The following is a 26,392-nucleotide window of genomic DNA, read 5'->3' as shown; positions in this document are numbered from 1 at the left end:
TGTTTCAATCCATTCTCACATCATTCTATAACACTTTAAAATGAGGTGGGGTTATGCATAGGAGAGACGCCCACGCCTAAAGAGACAGAAAGTGCATACTGGTCAATATTTCATTGGTGCAGCTTGTACTAAGTTATCTTTTGTTATAGAGTATCTTCGACATGACAACTGCTCTAAATAATGACGTCAAACGTGGCTGCGGCCTTCTTTGTTTACAGCAATTATAACCACAAATCAATTTTTGATAAGATATTGAAATTTGAAAATGCCACAATAAAGACCTTGGATTGGCCCATTATTTCAGACCAATTTAATTGAAATCTGTTGCTGTTATAGATATTCATTGTCCTTGGTAGCATCGGGTAGGTCAAAACAATCAGCACCGAATGAAAAAAAATCTTAGTCAAAAATGTATTCAGATCAGCTGCTTCCATCCTGCCATGGAAAAAGCTGACAATGATTGTGAATATGTGGATGAATATGAATGAAGTTCTCCTCTTTGCCCAGGTGAAAAGATCCACACTCTTTTTCTGCCTCTGCGTTCCTCTTTCACGCCTTCTCTCTTCCAAGCTCCACAGCCTGAGGATAAATGATTGCTCACAGCTTGTGGAGTGTGTGTCTTAGTCTCTGTGATGTGTCTGCTGCTGGTACATTGTGTTAACATCAGCACTTCTCTATATTAAATATATCTATAAACTTAGATGTCTGGCAGCCCTCATGTGACCAAGGTTCCGATTTGACTGTTTGTCGTGCTGAACTGAAGGTGGGAATTAGTTTGTTCCTGACTCACACCTGTGAGAAAGTCGACAGTGAGATTACATATCAGCAGTGAATCATCGCTAATTATGTGCTATTTATTGATCGGCCTTTATTTGTATGCACATCCGTCAGCTTAAACTGGGATGCTGTCTGGAAATTCTGCAGCAGATGTCTTTTGTGTTTCAGCTGAGGCAAAAGTGGCAGCAGACAAGGCCACAGGAAACAGTTCAGGGGGAGCATTCAAAACAGGCCGAGCCTCATTGATTTATCCTCAGACGAGTTTGTCCCTCACTTTGGGTCCAGCTTGGGACCATGACACCATAACTCAGGATCATATGGGAGTGATGTCATCGCTAATGGGCCTTGACTTAGCGAGCGTTATTGTATTAAATGGTGTGAGTGTTGTGCCCTAATGACAGTGCCACGCATTACATTAATGTTGACTTTGAAGACAACAACACATAATAAAAGTCTGCATCAAAGTAAGGAGATAAAAGAAACATGTTGTACCAACCAACAGTGTGAATTAAAGGACAAACGAAAAGGAAGAAACATATAGAAACTCAGAAAAAGAGTATGGCTGCTGTCCTAAATGTCTAGTTTTGGGCTTGTAGCAGTAAATAGTTCATTTTAGCTAAGCAATAGCTTTTACTTCTGGCGATTACATTTAAGCTTCGAAAATCAAAACATGTAAGTGTGTTTGTTTACCACTTAACTTATTTTCTGAGATGATCCAAAATGCAATGGAAAAATCCTGTCTTTTTCCCAGCCTTTTGATAAGGCAACCAGAGAAGTTGGCCTACAGAGAAAAGTCATCTCTGGGGAACTCTATGTGTGCTTGTGACTGGAGGAGAGTATTACCCAGACTGTCCAGAAAAGGGCTGAGTTTGTGCTTATTGAACTACGGCTGTGATATTGTAAGCTTTGTTATGGATAGTTGTTAGCTGGCTCTCCGTACTGTTGTTGTTGCGCACTGTAGTAGTTAAGTGACAAGTTGATATTCTCGTAGGATTTTTGGCAGTTACCAAACAGCTCCATGTGCATTACCACCACCCTCTGGCCAGAGCCTGACTTGCATGTAGCAAACTAGAAATGCACATAATTAATTGCTAATTAAAGTGAACTGCTAATTGTTAACAAAAGTGAACTAAATTTGATCTGGATTTTATCTGTTTATCTCTTGATGTTTATTGCAAAATAATACTGGTGCTTTCCATACTATTTTAATAGAAAATGAAGTGGTGTTTTTCCAGGTTGTTGGAAATAAACTGTAGAATTGAGCAGTGATGGCCACCATGGCTGAACAGACAAAGATAAGAGTACAACATACAGGAGCCAAAGTAAACCTAATTAACAGAAAATCAAAGGGGAAAAGACCACAGCGCCGGACACTGTTTGACAGGTGATCTCTCAGCCGGACAGCTAACAAACAACACAGCAGTGACTTATCACAAGACGACCTCAGACAACGTGCGGAGGCCTGTATGTTATTGAAGACAAGGCAGACAATACATTGGTATGTGAAAAAATACTAAAACCATGTAGCAGAAAATAAATAGCACTTCTATCGTCGACTAAACGCCATGTGAATTTCTGCCTGCCACACATTTGTTAGTGCTGTTAAAACAAAGCAGCTGTTTGTCGATGACTTTAATGGAGCGTCCAGACAGACTGAAATGGCTTTCTGTAATGATGGTAATCATTTGTTCAGATCTTTGTATATTACCTAACAGATTTCTGCTCATTTCTGCCCCCCCCCCTTCTCTCTGCAAGGCTGATACAAGTGTAATGATGCTCTTACAGTCTCAGTGTTGCGTGTCGGCTCAGAATAACTGTGGCGCTCTAAAGTTTGCGCTGTGATATCTTGTTTTGTCAGCGTTTAAATTGGACTAATGATGTATTAGATGCCCTGAAATAACACAAAGCTACAGAATCTGTTAAAGTGGCTTCACTTACAGTTATGAAACCTTTACTTGTCCATCTTTACTGGATGTAGTGCTTGTTAAATGAGGTTTAGGTCTAGCAGTGTTTTATATGCATTTATTTTCTCTTCCCTTAACAGGATATTGAACAGGGTTTTTAATGTTTACACTGTAACAAGTCATATTTTACATATTTACTAGATATGGTTGTCTTCCAGGAAAAGGGCTCATAAAAGTGAGCACACCTGACACCGTAGAGATCCTCTGTATCATATTAGGCATCACACATGTGCTAATGCTAAAATCTACCCAATCATCTCTGTTCTCCCCAAACTCAGGCAGCAAGGTGATAGAAATGCTGAGCTCATCCGATTCTCCCCCAGACGGTTAGACACAGACCGAGACAGATACTGATTGGAAGGAGGGGATAAAGGAGGGGGATGATTGTGAACAATGCCACCGTTAATCACGGTGCCCATTACTCACACAGTCTCTTTGCCACAGGACACAACGAGTCATGTGTATCTCCTGAAACAGGCCACGGACCCATAATGAAAGATGCAGTTCATAAAGTCAAGCTTTTTTTTGGTTCCTTTCCCTTTCTGCCACTCCGAGTCTATGTCTAGATGCACGTCTAATCTGTTGAACAGTAGGATACGGAGATTGAGGCAATAACAAGAGGAGATTGTCCTCATCGGGGCAGTGACAGCAGTCGCTACGGACAAGTTTCACACAGTTCAGACGCCTATATGCCGTGCCATTTTTGGAGTCCCAGATGAAAGCTGACGATCGTGAGTGAAATGTGGTGAAATTACATCAGACGTGGTGGCTCCAGATTATACTGTCTACAAAGGCAGGTTGAAAGTTGCTGAACAATGATCCGATCCGTGCAAAAAATCTGAAGTTTCTTCAATATTTTGCTAACCAAATCTTGATTTATTTTCCTTCAATCTATCCCCAGCCTCTCCTGTTCACATGTCAAAGTGTCCTTGAGCAAAAATTTAAACCCCAAGTAGCCCCCATTGAATGTGCATGTAGGAGAATGTACTTAATGAATAAAATGTGAATCAAAAGACCCTGTTAACTGGTCACAATTCTCTCACACGAGCTGATAGATTGGTACAGGTGGGAAGAACACACCACACGGGGAGTTTCAGTTCTGGAAATGATCAGAAAGTGTCCAATCCCTTACTTACCTCAACTAAAGAAAGAACCAGGCCTTTATGTGAGATTATTATTGGAGACAGCACAACACATGCAAAGGTAGGCAGAGCCCGAAGCAACCGTGTATTCAAGCAGACTGTTTTTATTTATTTGATAGAAGAAAAATGCAAGAAGAAGAATGCTCACTCTAGTTATGTATGACTGTCTGGCGCTTTGTTCCAGGCTGGTAGCACCCCAAAGACATAGCCGAGATTTATTAAAAAGGAATGAGTCGAGCCTACGCTTTTCTTTATTTTGCCTAATATAAGAGACACGCCTTTATTTACACATCTTTATTCACAATTTTCTCTGTCTTGCGGTTTATTATTTTACTGAGAAGAGTCTTTGTTTTTCTGATCTTCTGCAGCTTGCTGTATTAATTTGCTGTTCCTGCAGTTAATACAAACTCAACACTTCCTTCGTGTTTACCTGCTGTCATGGTAAATTTAGCATAATCCACATTTTCACAGCTTTAATTCCACCGGCACAACAACATATTCATTCCAAACACACCACATTCTTGCTCTGACTTTTTCTTTTAAGCAGAAACACTCAAACTCCAATCTTGCATGTTGGTGTCAGTTTGATCGGCTGTGTAAATATGTCTGTCTGTCTCCACTGAGCCCAATTGCCTGAGCTTAAGCAGAGAGCAGTAATTTCCCCTCTCTTAGGGGGAAATTGCAGGGCTTTGCATCCCACTGATGTCAGAGAGCGATATGATTCCTTTGACGTCAGAGTGTGGGCTCAGGGCGTCATTTTTTGAAAGAATTGTCTGTGAGATTGAAAGCAGCAGCAGCCCCTGTGGTTCTGTCTAACACAGCTGCAGATAGTGCAGCTGTGTCCAGACCGCTTCCATCAAGGTCATGAATATACAATCATTCATTTTGTTCTTCACATGCTTATTGTAGCATCACGAGTCCAATGATCTCAAATGTTCTATCATTTTCAAATATTAAAAAATTATTGCTTTTAGTGCAATTACTAGAGCATTAGTGGGAGCCAAGTATGATATTTGCAGTCTAACAAGACAAAGTGACTACAGTATAATTGTGATAAAGTGCACTGATATTATTAGTATCATCATCATCACACACACACGGTCTGTATACATGTGTATTAATACCGGTGAGGGTAGAGAAAATACTGTCAGTGAAATGCAATATGGGTTTACCTCACATTTATTCATTTGTGGTGGCCTGGTACAATGAAGCATCTGCTGCCACGAATATATTTTCTATTTTTGGAGTTGGACCGTTCATCAGGAGCTTTGTTAAAATATATACTGTTTGCTTATGCATCGTACCTCTCGTTGCAGAATATATTATGGGCACAGATGGAGCAGCAGAAACTGAAACTTAGCTGTTCGGTCTGCTGGGTCTAAAAGTTTGCATTCACTCACAGTAGCTGCTCCTCTCATCCACTGATTTGATCTGATCAGCTGGGAATGGATTGACAGATCAATTATCCATTCTGTGAGTCACAAACTGCTGCTGAGGAAAAAAAGAACTCATGGAGAACTCTGCCCGCTCTGTGTTCACAGACCTGCAAAAAAAGGGAGACATAGAATGATACAAAGGGACGCACATGCATTTAAAGTAAAAAAAGAAAAAGTACTTACAATTACTTAAAAAAAAAGATCAAAATGACAATTAGTGAAACAAAATTATGCAGGAAATGTCAGCTATAGTTTTTGATGAAAGAAAAATAGGGCAGGGCTGGCTGAAGGGTGTTCAATTAAAGTAAAGAAGCCATGGTAAAATTAAGATTTTCTTTTCTCTTGTGTGGACCCATACTGTTTGTAGTTTCAGCAGTTAAGTATGCCAGAAATGGCAACAAAGTTTTTTTTAACCACTTGAATCACTACGCTAATATGGATGTGGTGGATTGACCAGCAAACTACAACAATATATAGTTTAACTACAAGTTTAATTACATGTAGTTCACTACAAAATTAAATGTGAATTCATCTTTTTCAAATGATATGTTTCACTTTGACAAGTACAAAGGATTTGAGTATGAGCAATATCTGATGAGTTTGGTAATCTCAGTGCTAGCAAACCCCTAACAGACATTATAGCTTAATGAGCTAATAGCCATTGCGACATTTGTAGCATTTGAGCACATAAACATTCCTCACACAAAGGCTTAAAAAACAGCACCCTACAATCTCTTTTGATACTAACCCATGCTGTTTCTGCTTGTGGAGAATTCCAAACTCCGACAGGCCTACTGTGCTCAGTTGCAGTTGCTATGAAATGATTGGACAATCGCTGTTCAGGGGTGATGTCTAACAAGTGGTCATTTTAGTGCACTCTACATATCACAGCCATAGATTGCCAAAATAAAGATCCAATCTAAAACCCATTTGACACAGTTGAGCACAACAAACAATTAGAAATATTAATATACAATACAATATAATTTAACAACAATAACCTTTGATTATTTTTAAACAAAAGTTTTAAGCCTGGACCTGTTTGCTGGGGATGATCAAGTAATTGTGAGGAACATGGCTCTTCTGGGGAGTGTGGGAAACGTAAGAATAACTAACTAACAAAAGACAGATGAGAGAAAGTGAAAACATTAAAGAGTAATTGAAACAATTCATCACACAGTAACAATCATAAAATTGTTGATGTCTGACAATGGGAGACTGCTGAATACCCTGATAGCTGTTGTTTAACCCTCTGGTGTCACTATGGACAAAAATGTCCATAGTGACACCAGAGGGTTAATGATACTGTTGTCTCTGCACCCTTTTTGCTGACTGTGTGATACTGTGTGATGTCTTTCAGATGGGATCAGTGTGACGGGCCTGCCCATCTCCAGTCCGCTGCGCCAAGTCCTCAAACCCAGGGCCGAGACCAAGACTGTTGGCAGTGAGTCTGGCAAGGCAGAGTACTGCCACATTAAGGTAAAGTTTATAACTCTATTGTTTTGCTCAGTCATTGATTAAGATGCAAGCAGTTGGAGTTTTTGTTTTTGTTTTTCCTGGCTTGCACCAAAGTTTCTCACTGCAGCTTTTCTGCAGGTAATGAATATCTCAGCAGGCTTGGGCAGTTTGGTATGTAATACTTCATACCTTCATTACTTCCTGAAATTTCACCGGGGTATTCAGTATATGACGGTGTAAATGTGCGGCACTAACACCCCCAGGCGGAGAGTGCACTACTTTCTTTCAGTTTTTCAGACTAATAAATACACATTAGAAACCCACAAAATGTGAAGAAAAGTAAGTAATATTCTCACACCTATTTCAACAGTAAACAGAGAAATACAGCTGTAGACCTTTTTAATTCAAGTTTCTCTTGATCATGGCAGACTGATGAGGCTTAAACTCATAAAACACACTGCTTTCAAACTTTTGTAGCTGTCTGGCAAAAGGTTGAGTGGGGTTAAATGTTTTTGCCTATTGTTTACCTTTTTTTCTTTTTAAGCAGAAAAATACAAGCTTACACCATCCAAGTCTGCCTCTTTTACAGAGCTAACACTAACGTTAACTTTATTGCCTTGTCTTATCGTAAAACACACTTTGTTCGAACTTAACAGAAACAAAATAAACAATGAACAATCAACAATCACCAGCTCCAGTTTGGTCAAAATAAATCCTTAATTCACCAAGTTAGATGTAAAAAAACATTTTGTTATTCCCGGTCTCTCCCTGCCTGCTGGCTGCCAGCTGTTTACAATTCTGTAACTTCTCCCTCGACCACTAGGTGTCAGCTTAGCCGCATGTTCCACGAGCAGAGACCGGAGACTGAGCTCTGGTGGTGCATGCTGTGCACTACATACAATGAGTTTAAAAGAAAGAGGAGCAGTTGTATTTATGATGGTGTTAAAAAAAACATACCTTCTGTTTTTTTTTTAAATACCCTGTTATACCATAATACCGTGATACTGCCCGAGCAGGTTGGGATATTTAACCCCCTCACTTTCTCTTTCTCTTTCTCGCTCTCTTTCTCTTATCAACAAGCACACTGTGTACAGGCCATGCACATCTTCTCAAAAAGTTAAAACCATAGAATCAGGTACCACCAAACTTCTGCTTTTGCTACAGAAAGTGTTTATTTGGCTGGTTTCTCACCTTGGCTACAGATGCACTCTGCTCTTTGAATCAGGACTCAGAGCTCCACCATAGGCATAGAAATGAGAAACAAAAGTGTTTGTGTGAAACCGCAAAGAAAGCAAAGGGGAAAACAAAAAATGTGTGACAGGGAAGGGAAAAAGGCGAGAGAATGCAGTAGATTGAGCTGATCAGCAGGGGAGAAGGGTTTGTTGAGGACTGGAAATGGGTGGGCTGACAGAGTCTACCTGCTGAGGGTCATCCGGAGCACAGCAGCCACACCAACTGGGAGTGAGGTGGCTGCATTTTCTTACCTTTAAAACAAAAAAAACAGAGGTACCCCTTTCTCTCCTTTGTGAATCATCAGGAGAGAAAACAGCATTGATGTGTAGCGTTCTGATGTGCTGCCAGACAAAGCAAACTTTTGTGACTTTCTTTAGAGGAGTTTGACAGGATGATGACTAATGGTAGAGAGAATACAGGAGGATCTTAGCTGTTCGTGGTCAAAGAAGGCTGAGTCAGTGACAGGTTTTTACCATTTCACATTGGTTATGCATATTATATACAACATAATATTTATATATTTTATATAAAACATAAAATATATAAATATTATTTAAGTTAAGCTTCCAATAAAATATGAATAACATTTGACTAAAATTAAATGGTAGGTGGACCTGCGCTTTTGTAGTCATTTGCTCATTTTCACACTGTGAATCACATTCACCGATTCACACACACATTTATACACTGATGGCCGAGGCTACCATACAAGGTGCCACCTGCTACCCAGTTTTTAACCATTCATACACACTCAAACACCTTCCAGTTATAGGATGACCCGCTCTAGCACCTGAACCACAGCTGCCATGAATGAAATCATAAAAACACAATTTATTCTACTTTAAAAAAAAAAAACCCAAAAAGAGTTTTTTTCATTTTGTCTGTAATACCACCTCATGCAAGTGTAAAAACGTTTTTGCGATAAATGAGAGTTGTTTTTTTTATATTGATGTGTTTCCATTAGGTGTATTTTATATTCGTAATTTCCATTTGCGCAATTTGAGGGTTAATAGAAACCTGCCCAGTGTGAGACTGAGATCTATGAATGGGATAAAGTATTAGTTTGCATCTCTACTATACTGCCAAATTCTCCTCATGCAGCACACCAATACTGCAGGTAAAAAGCCATTCTTTCCCCTTTGGATTTATTGCATAACCTGTTGGATATCCAATACGTTTGCAGTATGATGGGGGAAAAAAAGAGCCAGCCATTGTTAAAGGCAAGCTGGGCATTTTGATCAGTGGTTCAGCTTATTAGAGGCAGCGTTTGAATGGCAGCTCTGACTTTCAGAGCAGTATATATGGTGCTGAAACCACGGTTAAAGTAAAGCCAATTACACAAGGACTCTCGTCCTGCCAGCAGTCTGCTCAAAAACACGTTGTGAGGATATGAGCGCCTTCTCCTTTGATTTTGTAGATGTGCTGTCGGACATACAGTAGACACCAGGGTGATTCATTTCACTGCATGCTACAACAAAAGCCTGAGCACTGATTTGCCTGTACAGTGTAGTAAATGTATTCTGGGTTTCCAGCTGCATGACTCATACTTGTTAGGGGCTGTATTGTTCTCAGCAGTTTGTCTCAAACCCACAGCAACCAGTTGACGCATGGTGACGTAGAAAGGGGGACAATGTACAATGATATTTAACCCTTTAAAACCTGAGCAAATTGACTTGATTTCTCACAAAAAAAACACGGAATAAAGAAATGGGTAACTGAAAAAGAAATGGCCCAAAAATTAGTAAAAATCTACAAGAAAATTACCTAAACAAAAAATCTACAAAGAACAAAAACAGGCAATAACCTGGAAAAGTGGTTAATAATAATAATTCTGTAACTTAATTTTAAATATCTAATTATTATGATTATAAATTAGTTTCTTGTTTTTTTTTCCCTAGTTATTTGGTAATTTTTCAAATGATTCTGTCTTTTTAAAGCTATTTTAGAGATATTTAATTCCATTTTACAATGTTTTTGACAGAAGTCAAACCAATATGCTCACGTTTCAAAGGTTAACATGATTATGAGCGTCTTAACACAGCATGTCGATCCAGGTTTCAAAGGGTTAAAGTAAATCATAAGTTATGCAATGCACTTAGTTTGATGATGTTTGCTGAAGAAATAAAAACTTACAATAAAAGAGTAAAGAGATAAGATATAAAAGGTAAAAAAATAAATAAATAAAAAACTAAGAATCACCATTAATATCAAATAACAAAAGTGACAAAAATCACAGCAGCTAGGAAAGCAAAAACTAGAAGTTAGTATAAACATGAACCTTCTAAGCAGAATCAGTGGCTTGATGTCATACAGAAAGTATGGACTACAGGAAGAGCGTTTATTGTGTTAGGTTTGAGGGAAGATTTGTTTGCAAAGAAGTGGATACTCTACCTCGATAAAATACAAGGACAATGGCTCAAATCTTGTGTTAATCTCTAATGCAGCTTTTTTTATTATCTCTCCCACCAGCTCTGTTTTTGTCTTTTTCCCTTTTCTGTTCTTTTTCTCTTAGCTTAAATGGTTTACAATCCGGTCAACATTTGTAGCTTGACATATGTATGTGTAAATAAAATGAAAACTAAAATATATTTTTTAAAAGAAGACAAGATTTTTTTGTGTTTTTTTAAATGATGATTTTTCAAAATAAACAGTACATTGTACAAGTAGGTTAAGAACACAGAAAAGTGATCAATTCAGTAAGATGTCTGAAACAACTTCGAGTACACAATAAGAAATTAATAATTAAAAAAAAACCAAACCAACAACATAAAACAAAAACAATAATACAAATAACATAAATTGCACAAGGTAGATTTAAACCAATACAAATACACCTTATTTCTTTTATTTGTTTATTTGTTTTCCAATTATTTGAAAGGTCTTTATAGTGTTTTTGTTTGTTTTTATCCTAGAAATAGAATCAGATATATTGTAATTTAATATGAAACAAATAGATATTGGGCATAATTTGAAGCACTTCAGCTTTGTGAATGTGATATTTGATAGGACACATTTGAGAACATCGTCAGTAGGTGCAGACAAGAGGTGCAAAGATCAGAAGATCATTTAAAGTTATACAAAATCCATTGTAAAAATATAAAATATATAAATAGTGTAAAATTTGCAGTCATTAGTGAGTAAAGTAGACAGTGTAAAAAAAAAAGGAACGTTTTTAGCTTTGACAGAAGTGGTCGGACTCGAGGCTAACATCATCTGGGAACTTATTCCAGAGGTGATTTTACAGAATCATCCAATATTGACACTCATGTTTCTTGGCTGGTTGTCTCTTGAAGGCTGATTAGTCCGTTCCAGCAACACTTCTCTTCCATATTTCTTTGTTATCTCACCTGTCTTTGTCTTCTCCTCCTGTGTTGATAGAGTCGCATTTATGGCAAAAGCGACTTCATCCTCAGACAGTTTCCTAACAAGCCTTCTTCCTGATTCAATTTATAACAGGAAGTGCCTTCTCCCAGTCCTCTTACTGCTACATTTTTCTGCTGTTTCTCTGCATATGTTACAGTGCTTATAGGCCTAGTGCTATATGGACGTTTATTTGTTAGTGTGTGCGTGAGAAAATGAGAGAGAGTGTGTATTAGCTGCTAATAAATGAATTTGGCCGGGAGGATGAATGGACAGATGAACAGGAAATTGAAAACCTGCTAGCCAACCTGGCAGGGTGTTTCCTGCATATCTGAATCTTACACTGGCCAATCAAGTTAGAATTTGGCCATTTTTTTTGACTGCCTGTGTAATTTTTTTTCCCATGTTTTGTGTATGTGATCTCCTCTTTTGACGCTGGCATGTCAAGCTCGCAGACTATGAGTGCGATCAATCACGTCTGATCTGTAATCAGCACGGGAGGATTCAACATGTTTATCTCCCTGACCTTTCACGGCTCAATCTTACCCGTTTTTTTTCCCCCTCCCACCAAATTTTGAACACCCTGCAGGCATGAGAAATGTGTGCACTGTCAGGGTGAGATGGATCCAGCGCAGGTGAAAGAGGTCCGGCCGCTCGGACGTGTCGGTTTTGCTGATTATTTACACATTTTCAATGACTCAACCCCTCGAGGAGAGTTAGGGCACTTTCAGAAATTCTTTGACACTGTCGTTTTAGTCCTTTCACCTCATCACCGTGGCTTTGTGCCTCATTCCACCTGCCCTACCTTAGCAGGATCGCGCCACCGCTTCAAGCTCTGCTGTGGTTTGACTGTGTGCAGAAAAGCCTAGTCCCCATTGGTGTATCTGTGCACGTAACTGAGACTGCAGCAGATGCAGAGTTTTACGGGGATTTGGACCCCCCAACTCCATCTGCTGGGGATTTATGTGAGGGCTGACATGAGTGACAGGCTGCGAGTAAGAGAATAAAATAAGGGGGCATACAGTTATCCTACCTCTGTGATTGCCCATGAGTCACTGTAATACTGGCTGGCGTGCACTCCACAGCCTTCCCGTGAACCTATCTTCACCAGACAGATGTCATCGAGGGCATTTCAAGCCATGATACAGGAAGCATCAGGCCCCCTCAGACACGGCCAGCGATTATCTTCATAACGCCAAATGTCTAGTCTGCTGCAAAGCTGCATCCAGTGCAATTTTGCCTCCCTCTTCATAACGCTATGTTATTGTAAAATAGAAATCGAATAGAGATGTAGCGTGTGTGTTCGTCTGACGCTTGGGGTGCAAACAGTGCTAGAGAGAGCAGGCTGTTAGCAGGCTTCCTCCTGCCAGCATCAGCGCTTTCGGAGTGCACAATTTTCTATATGACGTGCACCTCTTAACCCAGCCAAATATGAAATGAAATAGTCCCATTTCAGGTGGTCATTGGTGAGATATTACCCGAGTGGACACTGCAGTAATATCTCTGACAGTGGCTCTCAGAGTGGCTTTCAGAGACACTCAGAGGTCCTTCCAGTTGGTCCTATCGGACCCTTGGAAAATTGACAAATAGTTGCAAATATTTTTTTTGCTTTATTTCTATTTTATATAATTGGAAATTGTATATTTTTGCGCTGTTGATCGGACAAATCAAGTCATGTGAAGCCTGGTTTGGCTTCGGCAAAATGTGATGGACATATGATTTATTTTTAAAATTTTTTTTTTACATTTAACCCTGAGGATTTTACACACTTTTCATTCCCCACTTTTTGATCATTTTGTCTGTGTTCTTGCACATGGCATAAAATTTGGCATAATTGTGTGTATTTGTTTAATCTTTGAATTTCTAGCTCAGCTTCTTCAATAAGTCTGAAATAAACTGTGGAAGCAAAATTGTAACATTCACATTGTTAAGTGCAAAAAATGAGCCATTGAAATCCATTCAAACTGCAAATTTTGATCTCACAGAATGAAACAATACAACTTATCTGCTACATAACATAGCAGTAAACGTAGTAAAGTAAGATATTTGTGATTTATAGAAACGTACATCTCTTTCAGACAACTGGTTTGTTAGATGAGAAAAGTTCTCTTTTTTTGCTGTTATAATTCAACAATAACTATGACCATCATTAACAACATTATTGGCTCAAAAACTAGAGACAACAACATCAGCATTAGGGGGCAGTGCCCTTTCAGTCATTATAAAGCATGTTCACAATAAAACAAAACATTTTTCATATCTTGGGGAAGGGAAGGAAACCAGGGAGGGGGTTGAGGAGAGCAGTTTGCAACAAGATGCTCAAACAATCTGGCAAAGTTTGGTGATAAAAAAAAAAAAATTGTGGATTGTCAACTTGAGCCACAAGGTTAACATTAAAAAGTCATTTCATCCATAAAAATATTGATCCAGTGCAGCTTTAGATAATCAATCATAAATGATTCAGGTGGTGATTTAAGCAGCTCCCCTTTGAAAATCTCGTTAGAAAGGATTTATCTTTGATGTTTTGTTCAAGCCACCATGGGATTAAAAAGAAAAAAAAAAAAGGTAAACCGAGCCAAATTTGATTCTCTCTTGTTACCTTTGTGTCGGATTAACACAACGCTAAGTTGCTGTGGCGTCATTTGAAAAAAAAAAAAAAGGTTTTATTTGTTTTTAGATTGGCGGTAAACAGAAGTCGCTGCATATATGTCAACATATTAATCTTAAACACGCCGGCGAGGAGATTAGATCACACTTTGGAAAAAAGCCGATGTAAGCATTTCCTTCAGATAAGAAGAGCGTCTGTGGTTGTGTGCAGTGAGAAAGAAACCTGGCCTGGAGACAAGACATACTGCCACACACACACACACACACACACACACACACACACACACACACACACAGTGTCGGGGAGGAGTGTGTGGGGTGCAGTTGGGGGGTTGTTGGGGTGGGCAGAGCTTCTTCAGGGCTAATCAAATCCAGTGGAGACAGAGGCAGCGTCGGCTGCCTGCCAGCCAGCCTGCCTGCTTGCTATTTTTAGAAGCCCAGCCCGGCCGATGGCAGTTCAGCTCTCTTCACAGATACAGATCCCAGCTCGTGATACAGATATTTATAACTGCCACAGCTGTCTGCCCAAGTGTGAAACTCCAGCTGAACAACCAAATGATTTTCTTTTTCTTGGCTCAGGATTAAAGCGGCTCCTTCTTTTGGCTTTTTCAGCAACAACTTTAAGTTCCATTTTGATGTCATTTTGAATGAGTATTGTCTTTCATTGATTGGCTGCTGATACAATGGCCATGGGAGAACAGCAGGGTTTGCAGGTTTCTGCATCATTCCTGAATCCCAGTCATTTCTGCACTAAAATGATGTCAGCGGTTGATGGTGCAACCCCATTTTTTCATCTCGCCATCCGTCTCTCTATCAGCAGTGGACATCCACAGTGACAAGTGATGAACTGATATCAGGTGTCAGCACGTTTACTGTGGTCATCATTTTGAAATAACAGAGATAGGAGTGATATTGAAGAGGAGCACTGTGTGTGTTTACGTGTTCAAGAGGAGGAGATGGAGAAATCCGCATTGAGATGCAAATCTTTTAATACCTGCCACAAGTATCTTTGAGATAATATCAGCTTTTACGGTGCCTGTTCAAGGAGGTAATATTGCGTTGTCGTGCCGACCCACTGTTCTGTATAAAAGGTACAATTGTGGAATGGGAGGGCAGAGAAGTCCCGCCTCTCGCTGTTATGACGATGTGTTATGCGCGCGACCCACCACCTGAGATTTGAAAAGCAGCAGTTAGCAGCTAACTCAAAGAAGAACAGCAAAAATGCCCGTAAATTGGCAAAACAATGAAATTGGGGGGCTCCTTAGTCTTTGAGGAAGACGAGGTCAGCTGGCATATAACAGAGACAGTAAATCATTGTTTCTGGCATGTTATACTATTGTTAGTGTTATGAAGTGCTGCCGACACTTACGTATGTATATGTCACACGTAGGACTGGTGTGATTCATCGATCACACGGAGACGCCTCGCCAGAGAAGTGTACAGTACAGCGTGCCTGTCGGGCACTCCTCTCTTGCTCCTGCATGATATGTTTTTCTGGCGGTTTTGGGTGCACTTAAAAGTTTAAATATTTTCAAATTTTTTAGTTCAAGGCACGGAGTCGCACCGCTTGTCAGTGTAACTTTTGGCCTCGTGCACGCAGCCCCGCTCCACAGGTGCTCCCAGCTGTTTTTTAGATGCACTTCCAAGGTGTTTTTGGAGCGGTCACGCGCAGCGGGATGCATGATCACCCACTAAGGCTGTGGCTAAACTGGCTTATCACAGGAATTCTGCTGCTATGCACACACACCTGAAGCAAAAGCGTCCCTGAGCGCTTTGTCAAGATGGCAGCAAAACAGCAATGTTTTATATTTCCTGTTTACCTTAACCGCCATGCATAAGTGAGAGAACAGCTTTAACTAATGTTACAGACTGTTGTTACAGTCTGTGAATCATTTCAGCTTTCTTTCTTTCCACACACTGATGCAAAAATATGTTTATCCTATCAGCTATTGTATTACCTGCATATTATTCCAGGGATTAAATAAATCCATGTGATAACCACTTAGGTTCTGAGTCAAGTACTTAAGAAAAGATAAGCTACTGATTCTCCAGTTCAGGGAAATGGTTGCTTTTATAGTAATTAAGTCGATGTATGTGTCACTGCAATGCTTTTGAGCCCGAGTATTTTGTGATTTTCTGCTCCAGAATTTTTCAGAAAAATATTATAATGTTATTATTATTATAAAATGAATAAAATATTTAAAGATTAGTGAGACATGGGTTTGGTATTTATTTGGGGGTAAATTAGTTGGTATATTAATCGAGCAATAAAAAGTAATCTTTAGAGTAATCAATAAATTAGTGGTTAGATAAGTTAACTTATCGAAAAAATAATTGTTAGATTAATCGAGAAAAAAAATCAATAAGTTCAGCCCTAATCACACCAGAGGCAGACACTGTTTTGGTAAACGTCACACCTTTTTTCTTCCATGGTGCCGGCATGCTATCTTAAATTAGAGTGGAATAACGCTGCTCTTGTTTGGTTCTGTATTAAAATGCAAAGATGGCATAAACAAGGGACTTCACAGCTGCCCTGTAGCGCCATCATAGTTTTAACAGGTCTTTTGAGTATTTGGAATTGTACATGGCTCCTAAATCTAGGTTCTAGGAAGAGCTTCAGAGATTTCTTTTAAAATACTGAATTGATTTACCAATCTCAAAATTACCACCAGAAAAATTGAAAATTATAAAGTGGCAAGACACAAAAAAAGGGATTAAATTACAGCGCACAAGTTAAAAAGCTGATAGGATCACATTTCACTGCCGTTGTACCTTGTTAAATTCCATACGACAATAAAATGATTGAAATGATTGATTGACATGATTGATTGATATTGAAGCTGCAACTGATGCTATGGGTGGGGTGACAATGGGACAGAATATCCCATCCATCCTCTAGGGATCACGGTTTTGCATGCTGCTATCTGTCAATCTGTATGTCTAATTTTAGATTTTGGCGTCAGGTCTTGGAAAGTTTTCCTTTTCATAGTGTGTGTGTTAGCCTAGAGGTGGCTTCAGAGAGGAGTTGTGGATTGGGAGATAATTAAAGACTAATCAAAAGGCATAATCATCATCAGAGACACACACACACACACACACAGAAAACCAACACGCCCAGCACAGCTACAGTTACCGGCTGTTTGCCAACATTTTTTATTCCTACAAGCCGTTTAATCTCTCGAGTGCTTAATTTACCTGGCCGCAATGCACGGCACTCACTGATTGGAGCTTGAAACCACAGCTGCAAACCACAGCTGTGCCCTCTCCCGACTTCACTCTATCTGTATATGGATGCATGTTGTTTTCAGGCTACAACATGAAGCATATCCCTCATGCTGCTGTGATAGATGACAGGGGGAAACATCAGTGACGAGGAAGAAGAAGACGGATGGGGTTTTAGGGTGGGGGATGTGTCACTGTGGAGCTCATTTTGGTATCCACGGGGATTTGCAGTTTTTTCTTTTTTTTTTTGCAGCTTGCATGTGAGTCACATATGAGAAGACGCTCGTTTCATTCTGTCTCCGCAGACATCTGCTTCCATACCTCGTCCTATCGCTCACCTACAGAGATGCTGCGAGCCCCGCTGCTGGCTCTTCCATACTCGGGGGTAGTAGTCGGATAAGCCCAAATGTAATTACCTGCTCCATTCTTTCTCAAGCAGGGTTTTCATGACATTCATGATAATACAGTGTTTAATTCTTCCTGCAGAACTCACTCAAATGTTGCATGATGTGATTTGCATGCGAGGCTTTTATTTTGCTTGTGATTATTTGCCTCGAGATTAGCATTTCCTGTCGGTGCTGGGTATCATCAAATTAAACTCTCGTATGACGACTGTTAATATTTGAGCAAATTGTGAAAGGGTGTGCTTGATTTCCTGTGAGAGTCAGCAAACCTGCAGGCCCGCCTTGCAGTCATAGTGTTGGCAGCAAGTCAGCATGCGGCTCTAAAGCTAATTTTTCGGCTGTACTTGCAACAGGCGGGGGGGGCACCTCATCCTGGCAGCGACAGTCCCCTTATTTAGCTTTTAGCTCCTGGATGTACTCATCTATAAAAGACAGAGAAGACAAGTCAGCGCCGTTCGTCTTGTCCCTGATGACCTGTCACCGCTCCGTCAGCGCTAACGCTGTGATGTGGCTCCGCAGGCCTCCTCTCTCTAACTGATGGCCAAATGATCTGGTCCATTAAGACCCTAACCCCGGGGATAAGCGAGTTTTGTATTCGTCTTCCTAATTACTGCTCATGTAAAATACACAGCTCTGTCTGGGCTCCCAGGCAGCTTTTTATGAGCTGCGGCGAGACAGGCCAATCGGGAGAGCAACAGTTGGTTTGCCTCGTGGCTCTTTAGACTTCAGTGAGATCTCTTCAGAGGGCTGTCCTTGTTCAAAGAAAGTACTGAAATATAAACTTTGGCTTTTGAATTATTGTGTATGTATTATATAATGCAATGGGTGTTAATATTTTATCATCTCACTGAAATGTATAGTGGGGTTAAATTTTTCAAGGAAATCGATTTTTATAGATTATGTTGCAGGTGGAAAATGGCAATTCCTTTCAATGAAAGTGTATTTATAAAGTCTAATATCCCACATCATTATTTGCCTCAGAGGTCTTTACAACATACCTCTGTCTATGGACACAGTGGATGAGGAAAAAATCCCTAAAAAACATTTAACAGAGGCAAAACATGTCTGAAGCCTCAAAAGAAAAGAAAAAGCAACTTAGAAGGGATCCTTCTCCTAGGATGGAAGGATGTGCAATAAATATAGTATGTAGTATATGGAACAGATTGACATAATAAAATTACACTATGATAAAATTATATTAATATATATTAATATATGATAATATATGTATTTGACATTAATACGCATAAGTGTATAATAATAGCAGAAGTATGACTTATAAATAATTGTAATTGTAATAATAATTGTAGCAGTAGTAGAAGATATAAGGCAGGACCACAGAAGCAGCCCAACCATGACCCATGATCCAGATGAACTTCGATCTAGGGGGTTCGCAAGACGAGCAAAAAAAAACCCCTCTTGTCCAGAAGCCAAGTTAGTGATATGCAATAATAAGACATCAATTTTTGCCAATGGAAACAGAGAGAGAAAGAGACAGGAGCTCAGTGTATCAGAGAAAGTCCCCCGGTAGACCAGGCCTATATAATCCTCACTAGGGGCTGGTCCAAGGCAAGCCTAAGCCAGCCCTATCTAAAAGCTTTATTAAAGAAGAAAATCTTAAGTCTACTATTAAATATGGAGATGATGTCTGCCTCCCAGACCAAAACTGTAAGTCACTGATAGATGACATCATTTATAAGGGTTGGTATTACAAGTTACAAAATAATGCCTTACAGTAATAATTTTTGCAATAGAGTGGTGAAGGGAGGACGCAGTTTTGTAGGCCAACCAGGAAGTAAGCTTCGCACTGGTTCCCTAGTCAAAAACCTTATGGGAATTTTTTATGGGATTTTTGGTTATCGCCAAAAATAAGCTCTATGGCGAACACAACTTTATGAGACTTACAAGTTTTGTTCAGCATGATAATCTTCACAGATGAACACCACTTTTGTGTGTTTTGAAGCTTACATGAAATCGCCAGAAGCAAAAAGCTATTGTTAGGCTATACAAGAACTACCTCGTGCTTGCACTTATTAAACGTCACCACTACAAACATTGTAAAAACACGTTAAAACACGATCAAAAAATAGTATAAACAGATAAATCTACAAGTGCGACTCTGTAAAGCTGTAAAGGCGGACAAGTGGGTTCAATGAGTTTCTGTGTCCTCTGTGATGACACTAAACGTCCCCGACGAACACTGTGGTCCCATTTAGCCATTTGTTTGCAACCACCTTTTTTAAGACGAGTGACCTTAAAAGTTCAAAAATTGGGTATGAGCGGACTTATTTTATGTTGCAGAACAAAACTTCTCAGTATCTTTAGTCTGTGTTAACCACAGACCTTATTTAAGGCATTTTACCGAAAACCCATTCAAAAAACCCATAGACTTTAAGACAAGGGAACCGGGAGTGCTAAGAGGCTAACGGACTTCCACCTTTTAGAACTCATTACTTCACCACCCTATAACAAGTGATATAACGTGTTACTAATATGAATTTGAGTAATATTATTACATTTTCTACATTAAAGTAAGACCTTACCATCCAAAATAGACTGTTTTTATTTTTTCATTCATCCACACTGTGCCACTTCCACCAGTTCACCACCAAATAAAACCAACACCCAAACAGTTCTATTTTTGTGTATTTTTATGTCAAGGCTACATTATATAAAGGCTGCAGTGAACAGCAGGTGGGTGATATAACGTATCACTGCGCCGAAGGAAGCGAGTCTACTGCTAACTCGCCTTGTACCACTGAGCAAGCTAACTCTTCTCGTCAGCTGACGAGGTCGCCTTTAATCTTTACATCTCGCGCTGTCATGACCATGAGTCTCTCATCTTTAAGTAGATGCACGCTTCTTCTGCGCCGTGATATAGTTGGCGGTTTTTGCTCAGCGGTTAATAGTTTCTACATGAAACTGCTCACAACAAGGTCTGTGGATTATCTTGAGTAACTTGAGTAAAGACATTGCTGCTGAGATTTTGAAATATATTTTTTGGTGCTTTGAGCACCACAAGCCGAGTGCTATGTAGTTCTCTTATATTGGAGAGAAGACAGACATCTCTATGGCTGATACCTCCAACGCTCAGCAACTCATAACAAAAGGTCCTAGATAGATAAAAAGCACTAAAGCTAAGAGGAAATATTTGTCTTTTTGGTTTTGGTTTAACTGTCCCTTTAAACCTATAACAGTTCAAATTTGGCTCATATCTGCTTTTTTTCTGAAACACAACAGCTCTATTCTTTAAATTTTAGGTCAGAAGTTAAAATGTACTTTATAAATTGGAAAAATAAACTCCCACAGTGATTAGAGATAGTTTCCAGTCTCTCTGCTTGAAAGACTAAATGTTCACTATACAGGTCCAAAAATAACTCAGAACAACAACCTACAAAGATCAAATAAATGAGCCGTAGTGTAAAATTCAGTCCCACCCCCAGAAGGTCAGAAAGTTCTGTTTGTCGGCTTCTGCATTTGTGTGTGTGTGTGTGTTTTGTTTTTTTCCTGGAACTGCTGGTGTATGCAAGCCCAGCGGGTGAAATTAGTAGAGAATCAAGCATTTCATCATGCTTACTGGACTTGAATCCATGTGTGAAATCCAGCGAGCGGGGCCAAGTGTGGCTCCATATGCTGCCGCGCATGATGGCTGAACCGGTGTCGATCAGATCACCTTCAGCTGCACAGCAGTCACCCTGAGCAGGGCGTTTATATGCCAGCACGTTTCAGCCATCCAAGTATACCTGCTTTTTCATCTGACAGGTCATTGTTGTATATATGTGTGTGTGTGTGTGTGTGTGTGTGTGTGTACATCTAAGTTTAAAGATGTGTGTGTTTGCATTTCTGCTAATGCATCCCGATGTAATTTATCATTTTTTTCCAGGCTTTGGAGCCTCTAGCTTTAAGCTCTACTAGTCCCATCTTTGAAGCTGACTTCACATCTCCATGGTTGACTGGATGTTGATGTACTATAAGAGCAGCAGTAGGGGGCCAGGGGTGATGTGCGGCGTCTTCCTGTAGTCGCTCCAGCTGGTAAATGGTGTGACACCTGCACAGCACCACAGTGGTTACATGAAAGAGCAGCCGTTTCGTGTCGGAGGCACCCGTGGGTGCCCTGTCTACCTCTGATCACACATGAACAGAGAACGCCACGTGTGTGTCTGTCCGTGTGTGTGTGTGTGCGCGCGCACGTGCAGTAGCCAGTTTTCATCTTGGACAGATGCCGCTCTCCTTTGACAAAATGTAGTGCAGTCATTCATCCACTTCCCTTCCCCTTCATGACTCACAACGTCTAATCAGATTGAACCACATGTAAGTGAATTAGTCAACACTCAGAAAAGAAATCAGATTATTCTGGATCAGATGGTGCTTTTATTGTGACGATTCACAGGAGGTGTTTATATGCGCCGAGCAGACACACCTGGGTTTCCATTACATGTGTCACCACCTGCCTCACCAACCATGCACAAGGCATGTACGTAGTGTACATTCAGACTTTGTAATTTAAACACTTTGCAACTCCAATAGTGGTAGCAGTTTTCAAATATACATGTCACAGTACTACACTGTAAATTTGATAGTTGAGAAAGTCTTAGGCCAACATAGATTTGTTGTTTTAGCAAAGCTGTAATGTGGATATGTATCTATACATTATTCAGTCTCTTTATTAAGATATAAACAAAGAATACAGAAAAACACCAAACACCAAAAAAGTCAGAAGAAAGTCAATATTTAGTGTGAATCGTGGAATCGTACAACCATAACAAAAGGTAGCTAAAACAACTGTTAACTGTTAACTATTAAATTATGTTTACTTTATAAATAGTCATTAGGTTTAACTACATATACATATATGCATATATATTTTGTTTAAGTTATATTTAGTTTATATCTAAATTTAAGTTTACTTTTTATTTTGTTATATTAATGTGATTTTGTGAAGTTGCTGCAACTTAAAAGTGACAAGTGAAAAGACCTTGTTCTCTCTAAGTGTTAGCAACTTCAGTAAACTGAGTTAGTCTGACTTAAATTGATAATGATAAAGAGGATTTTGCTAATGATCAAGTTAGGAGATCTACAAGTTCTGTTTTATTAACATGTTTAAGAAAATACAATATATACATATTGACTAGTTTGCAACAAGCAGAATACAAATATACAGCACAGTAAACTTGGTTTACTTAAGTTGCTAAAACCTAGAAAGATTGATTTAATTAAACTTGTAATTTTAAGTTGCAGCAACTTCACAAAATTAATTAAATATAACTAAATTTTAAGTAAACTTAAGACTTGGATTTTAAAGTAAACATCAATAAGGATTTGTAGTAATATTTACTCATATTTTCCAAGATTATTGGTTATATTTTTTAAAGTAAAATCAACCTGTCAGACAGTGCGGTATTTTACAAGGCAGGTTTGCTGCAATACTTTGAGTTCGATTCTTAGTCAGTGTTTATATGTCTGCATGTGAGATACTTGCTTAACTTTAACAAAGGTTGAAGCTTCTCATTAGAGTTCAACCCTTTATTTTAAGGACAGTTGTGTTATGTGCTTGTTAACTGATTGCATTCAGTACAGTACAAAAACAACCAAACAAGGCTACCAAAAAGTCTCTTAATGACACCTTTGGCTGTCTCCATGTGTCCAAAAATCCTCCCATATAAAATTTTGTATTGCCTTCTGTTGAGTTTGGTGAAAGAGCATTAGACAGAGGAATATGGCTCTGTTGTGGTGGGAAAGTTTGGACCGAGGTTTAACAGCATTTCTCTGCATGTTGTCCCCTTATTACAGCTGAACCAACCAACAGCAGACGTGAAAGAGTGTGCTTGTTTTCAGTCTAACTGGCTCTGTTCTCTTTGCCTGTTGTTGATTTTTGTTAATGTGAAGATATTAATTGAAATGTATCTTTTAATGCCGCGCAGCTTCACTCTGCAATAACACACTGCAGTAAAGAGGCACTTGAGCAGTTGTTTAGTCTCTGTGGCTTTGCAGAGCTGTCTGAAATAAAATATTTGGAGATTCATTTTTTTAGTGGATTTGTTGTGTTGCAAACATTTGAATAATCTCTGGAAGTGTGACTGAAAGTCTGACTGAAATGAGTTGCATAATGAGATTTTTTTTTTTTACTAAAAGTCAGCCTCTGATGCTCTGATTTGAACAATTCTTTTTATGCATCCGTGCCAGCAAAACGTCAACTTTGATTTTGGATTTTAGTGGTCATAGGTCAAAGGTCAAGGCCACTGGGACCTCATCTTTCTAATTCTTGTGAAATACACCTTGAGCTTCTTTCTTTCTTTGGCTCAAACATTCACTTGCACTCAACAATGAACTGATTAGATTTTGGTGGTCAAAGGTCAAGGTTACTTTGACATGACATCTGTTTCATTCTCTTGAACACAATATCTCAAAAACACTTTGAGGAACCTTTCCCAAATTAGGCACAAACATCCTTTTGGATTAAAGAATCAATTTATAAGAATTTGCTTTACAAATTATTCTGTCCTTAATCAATTAAAATACAAAATTGGTAATAGATCAGCCTTTATATTACATATTATCTGTTTTTATATAACTAATGTTATGCCTGTGGGTCCTTAAATAATGCCAACATATTGTCTATGAAGATTAGGGATGCACAATACTGGAGTTTTTGCAGATATCTAATATGCTAATATGTTGATATATAAAAACTAATTTGGCCAATAATCAGTATCAATATATCCACTTTTTTCCCTGCCTAATTTAAGAGATCATCAGGTCTCTTCTGTAGTGGAATAAATGTCATATTATGCATGCTCTTATCATGATGGCCCACCAGCAATGCAATGCTTTTCAATGTATGTAACATTCATTCATTGTGCAAAATAAGAAAAATACTTCAACTTAGGGTTGATGTTTTGCATATGTTTAGCTTGTCAAAAAAAGGAGCTTTGGAATATCTGCAGAAATCAGCACGTTAGCCAATTATTCATTTTTAAGCGAATATCTGTTGATACCGATGACGTGCCGATATTATCGTGCATACCTCATAAAAATATTTTTGATCAGTCAATTTATAAAATTCAATGAATTGATTGAGGTTTTATCTTCACCATCCATAGTGTGAAGTGTATGCAGAGGTTGACATCAGTATTCAGATGTGACAGTGGGACAAGGTGAGGTTTTAACAAGACCATGATAATGTGGGGTTTTGATGACCCTGGTGTTTTAACCAACAGGGGGAACTGTGGCTTTAAATATTTGCACATGCTGAACACAGCTGTTTTCCTGGTAACCTGCTGCTGATGTATGAGGATACAGAGAGGGAGTGGTAGTCCTAAAGGGTTTCACTGAGCCAAAGAGGAAAGAGAAGTTTTAATTGGGTTGTGATTTTTCCTGGAACTGTTTACTGTGTGTCGCATGTGTTGAAAGTTGATGTTATTTTCCAGCAGCCTGGTGCTGATTTGGTCACTGGATGTATGAGTATGAAATGAATATAATGTGTATCATTCACATCAGAAACCTGCCAGTTTTAGGTGATTGTAAAAGAATAATCAGTATGCATGTTTTCAACGGTAAGAATCAACAAAAGGCATTAATATTAACGCTGCCTCACAGACATTTTTTTTTTTTAATTTAGATGTGTCTCCTGGCGGGGAGTGTATAATGAAATCGAAACAGACCAGCACAACATGAATAAAACATGTTTGTGTGATTCTATGTGGTCAACCTCTGCTAATTAAAGCGCAGAAAATATCAGAGTACAGGTGTGCAGTGTGTAGCACTTTATCAAGCAGGTCCATAAAGAATATTCTAGTGCCATTCATGACAGCAAATTTGCATACAGTATATGATATATATGATATACTAAAATGATTTGTTGTAGCATTTGTTAAAATCAACAATACTGAAACTTAATAATTAACAACAAAAAATATATAGTTGACATTGAAAGGAAAAGAAAAATGAAGAAAACGGACTAACTAATAAAAGTCCAGGCTGGGTTTGTGTTCTGATTTGCACCATGGGGGATGTGGCTGAGTGCAACATGTTTCAGGTGTCTGTTTATAGGAATCACTCGCTACAGGGGATTTCTCTTATCTTGTGGAATTCGAATTGAATCCCCTGTCACACATAAAATTATGAATAATAGCCTAGATAAAAAGTCTGAAAAATGGGAAAATCGGTGTGATTCAGACACTGCATGTTCAATCACCTGCTTTGAGGTTTCTCATTTAAAAAAAAAATACAAAAAACAACACATAACATTTTTTAAAATATAAACTATTAATAATGAAAATCCAAATGACACTTTTGGTTAGCCTACTAAAATATGTTAATATCAACTGCAATACTGCTTTACCATCAATTGTTAATACCCAGCACATTGCAAAATGTTTCAAATCGCAGTAGTATTGTATTGTGACTTCGGGCTGCACAATTAACAGAATATTCATCATTTTTTTGTCTTCCCACGATTAAATAAATGTGATCGAGTGCAGTGTATGCGTTTAGGCGTTTACTTTTTTGTATGTAAAGGGCTTTGACGTGCAGTTTTTGGTTTGAAATGTACTATACAAACAAAGATTATAATCATTATTATATTTTTGCTTCAAGGAGATGCACTGTGAAAAAGAACAAGTCTTAATTTGAAGACTTGTACATTAGCAAGAATGTGAATGATAATATTGAATTATGGGGTATCTGGTGGTTTCCACTCCTGAACAATAAGTAAACAGCGTGTATTTATTCATGATTTCAGTGACAGGTGAGTCTAACATGAAGATACTTTAAATATCAGCTGAATGACG

The 26,392-nt window shown here is 38.8% G+C and overlaps 1 protein-coding gene across 3 annotated transcripts in view; it reads left to right on the top strand.

Annotated features, from left to right (window-relative positions):
- Positions 1-26,392, top strand: part of trappc9 (trafficking protein particle complex subunit 9) — a 250,147-nt gene that overhangs the window by 83,529 nt on the left and 140,226 nt on the right. For all 3 annotated transcript variants that reach the window (XM_042506370.2, XM_042506368.2, XM_042506369.2), the window contains one exon: positions 6,680-6,798. In XM_042506370.2, coding sequence (XP_042362304.1) covers positions 6,680-6,798 — 119 coding nt within the window. The remainder of the gene's footprint in view (positions 1-6,679; positions 6,799-26,392) is intronic.

This window comes from Plectropomus leopardus, chromosome 17, assembly GCF_026936395.1.
Source record: "Plectropomus leopardus strain MGB_pleo_1.0 chromosome 17, ASM2693639v1, whole genome shotgun sequence".
Lineage (NCBI taxonomy): Eukaryota > Metazoa > Chordata > Actinopteri > Perciformes > Serranidae > Plectropomus > Plectropomus leopardus.
This window is presented reverse-complemented; position numbering and strand designations above follow the sequence as displayed.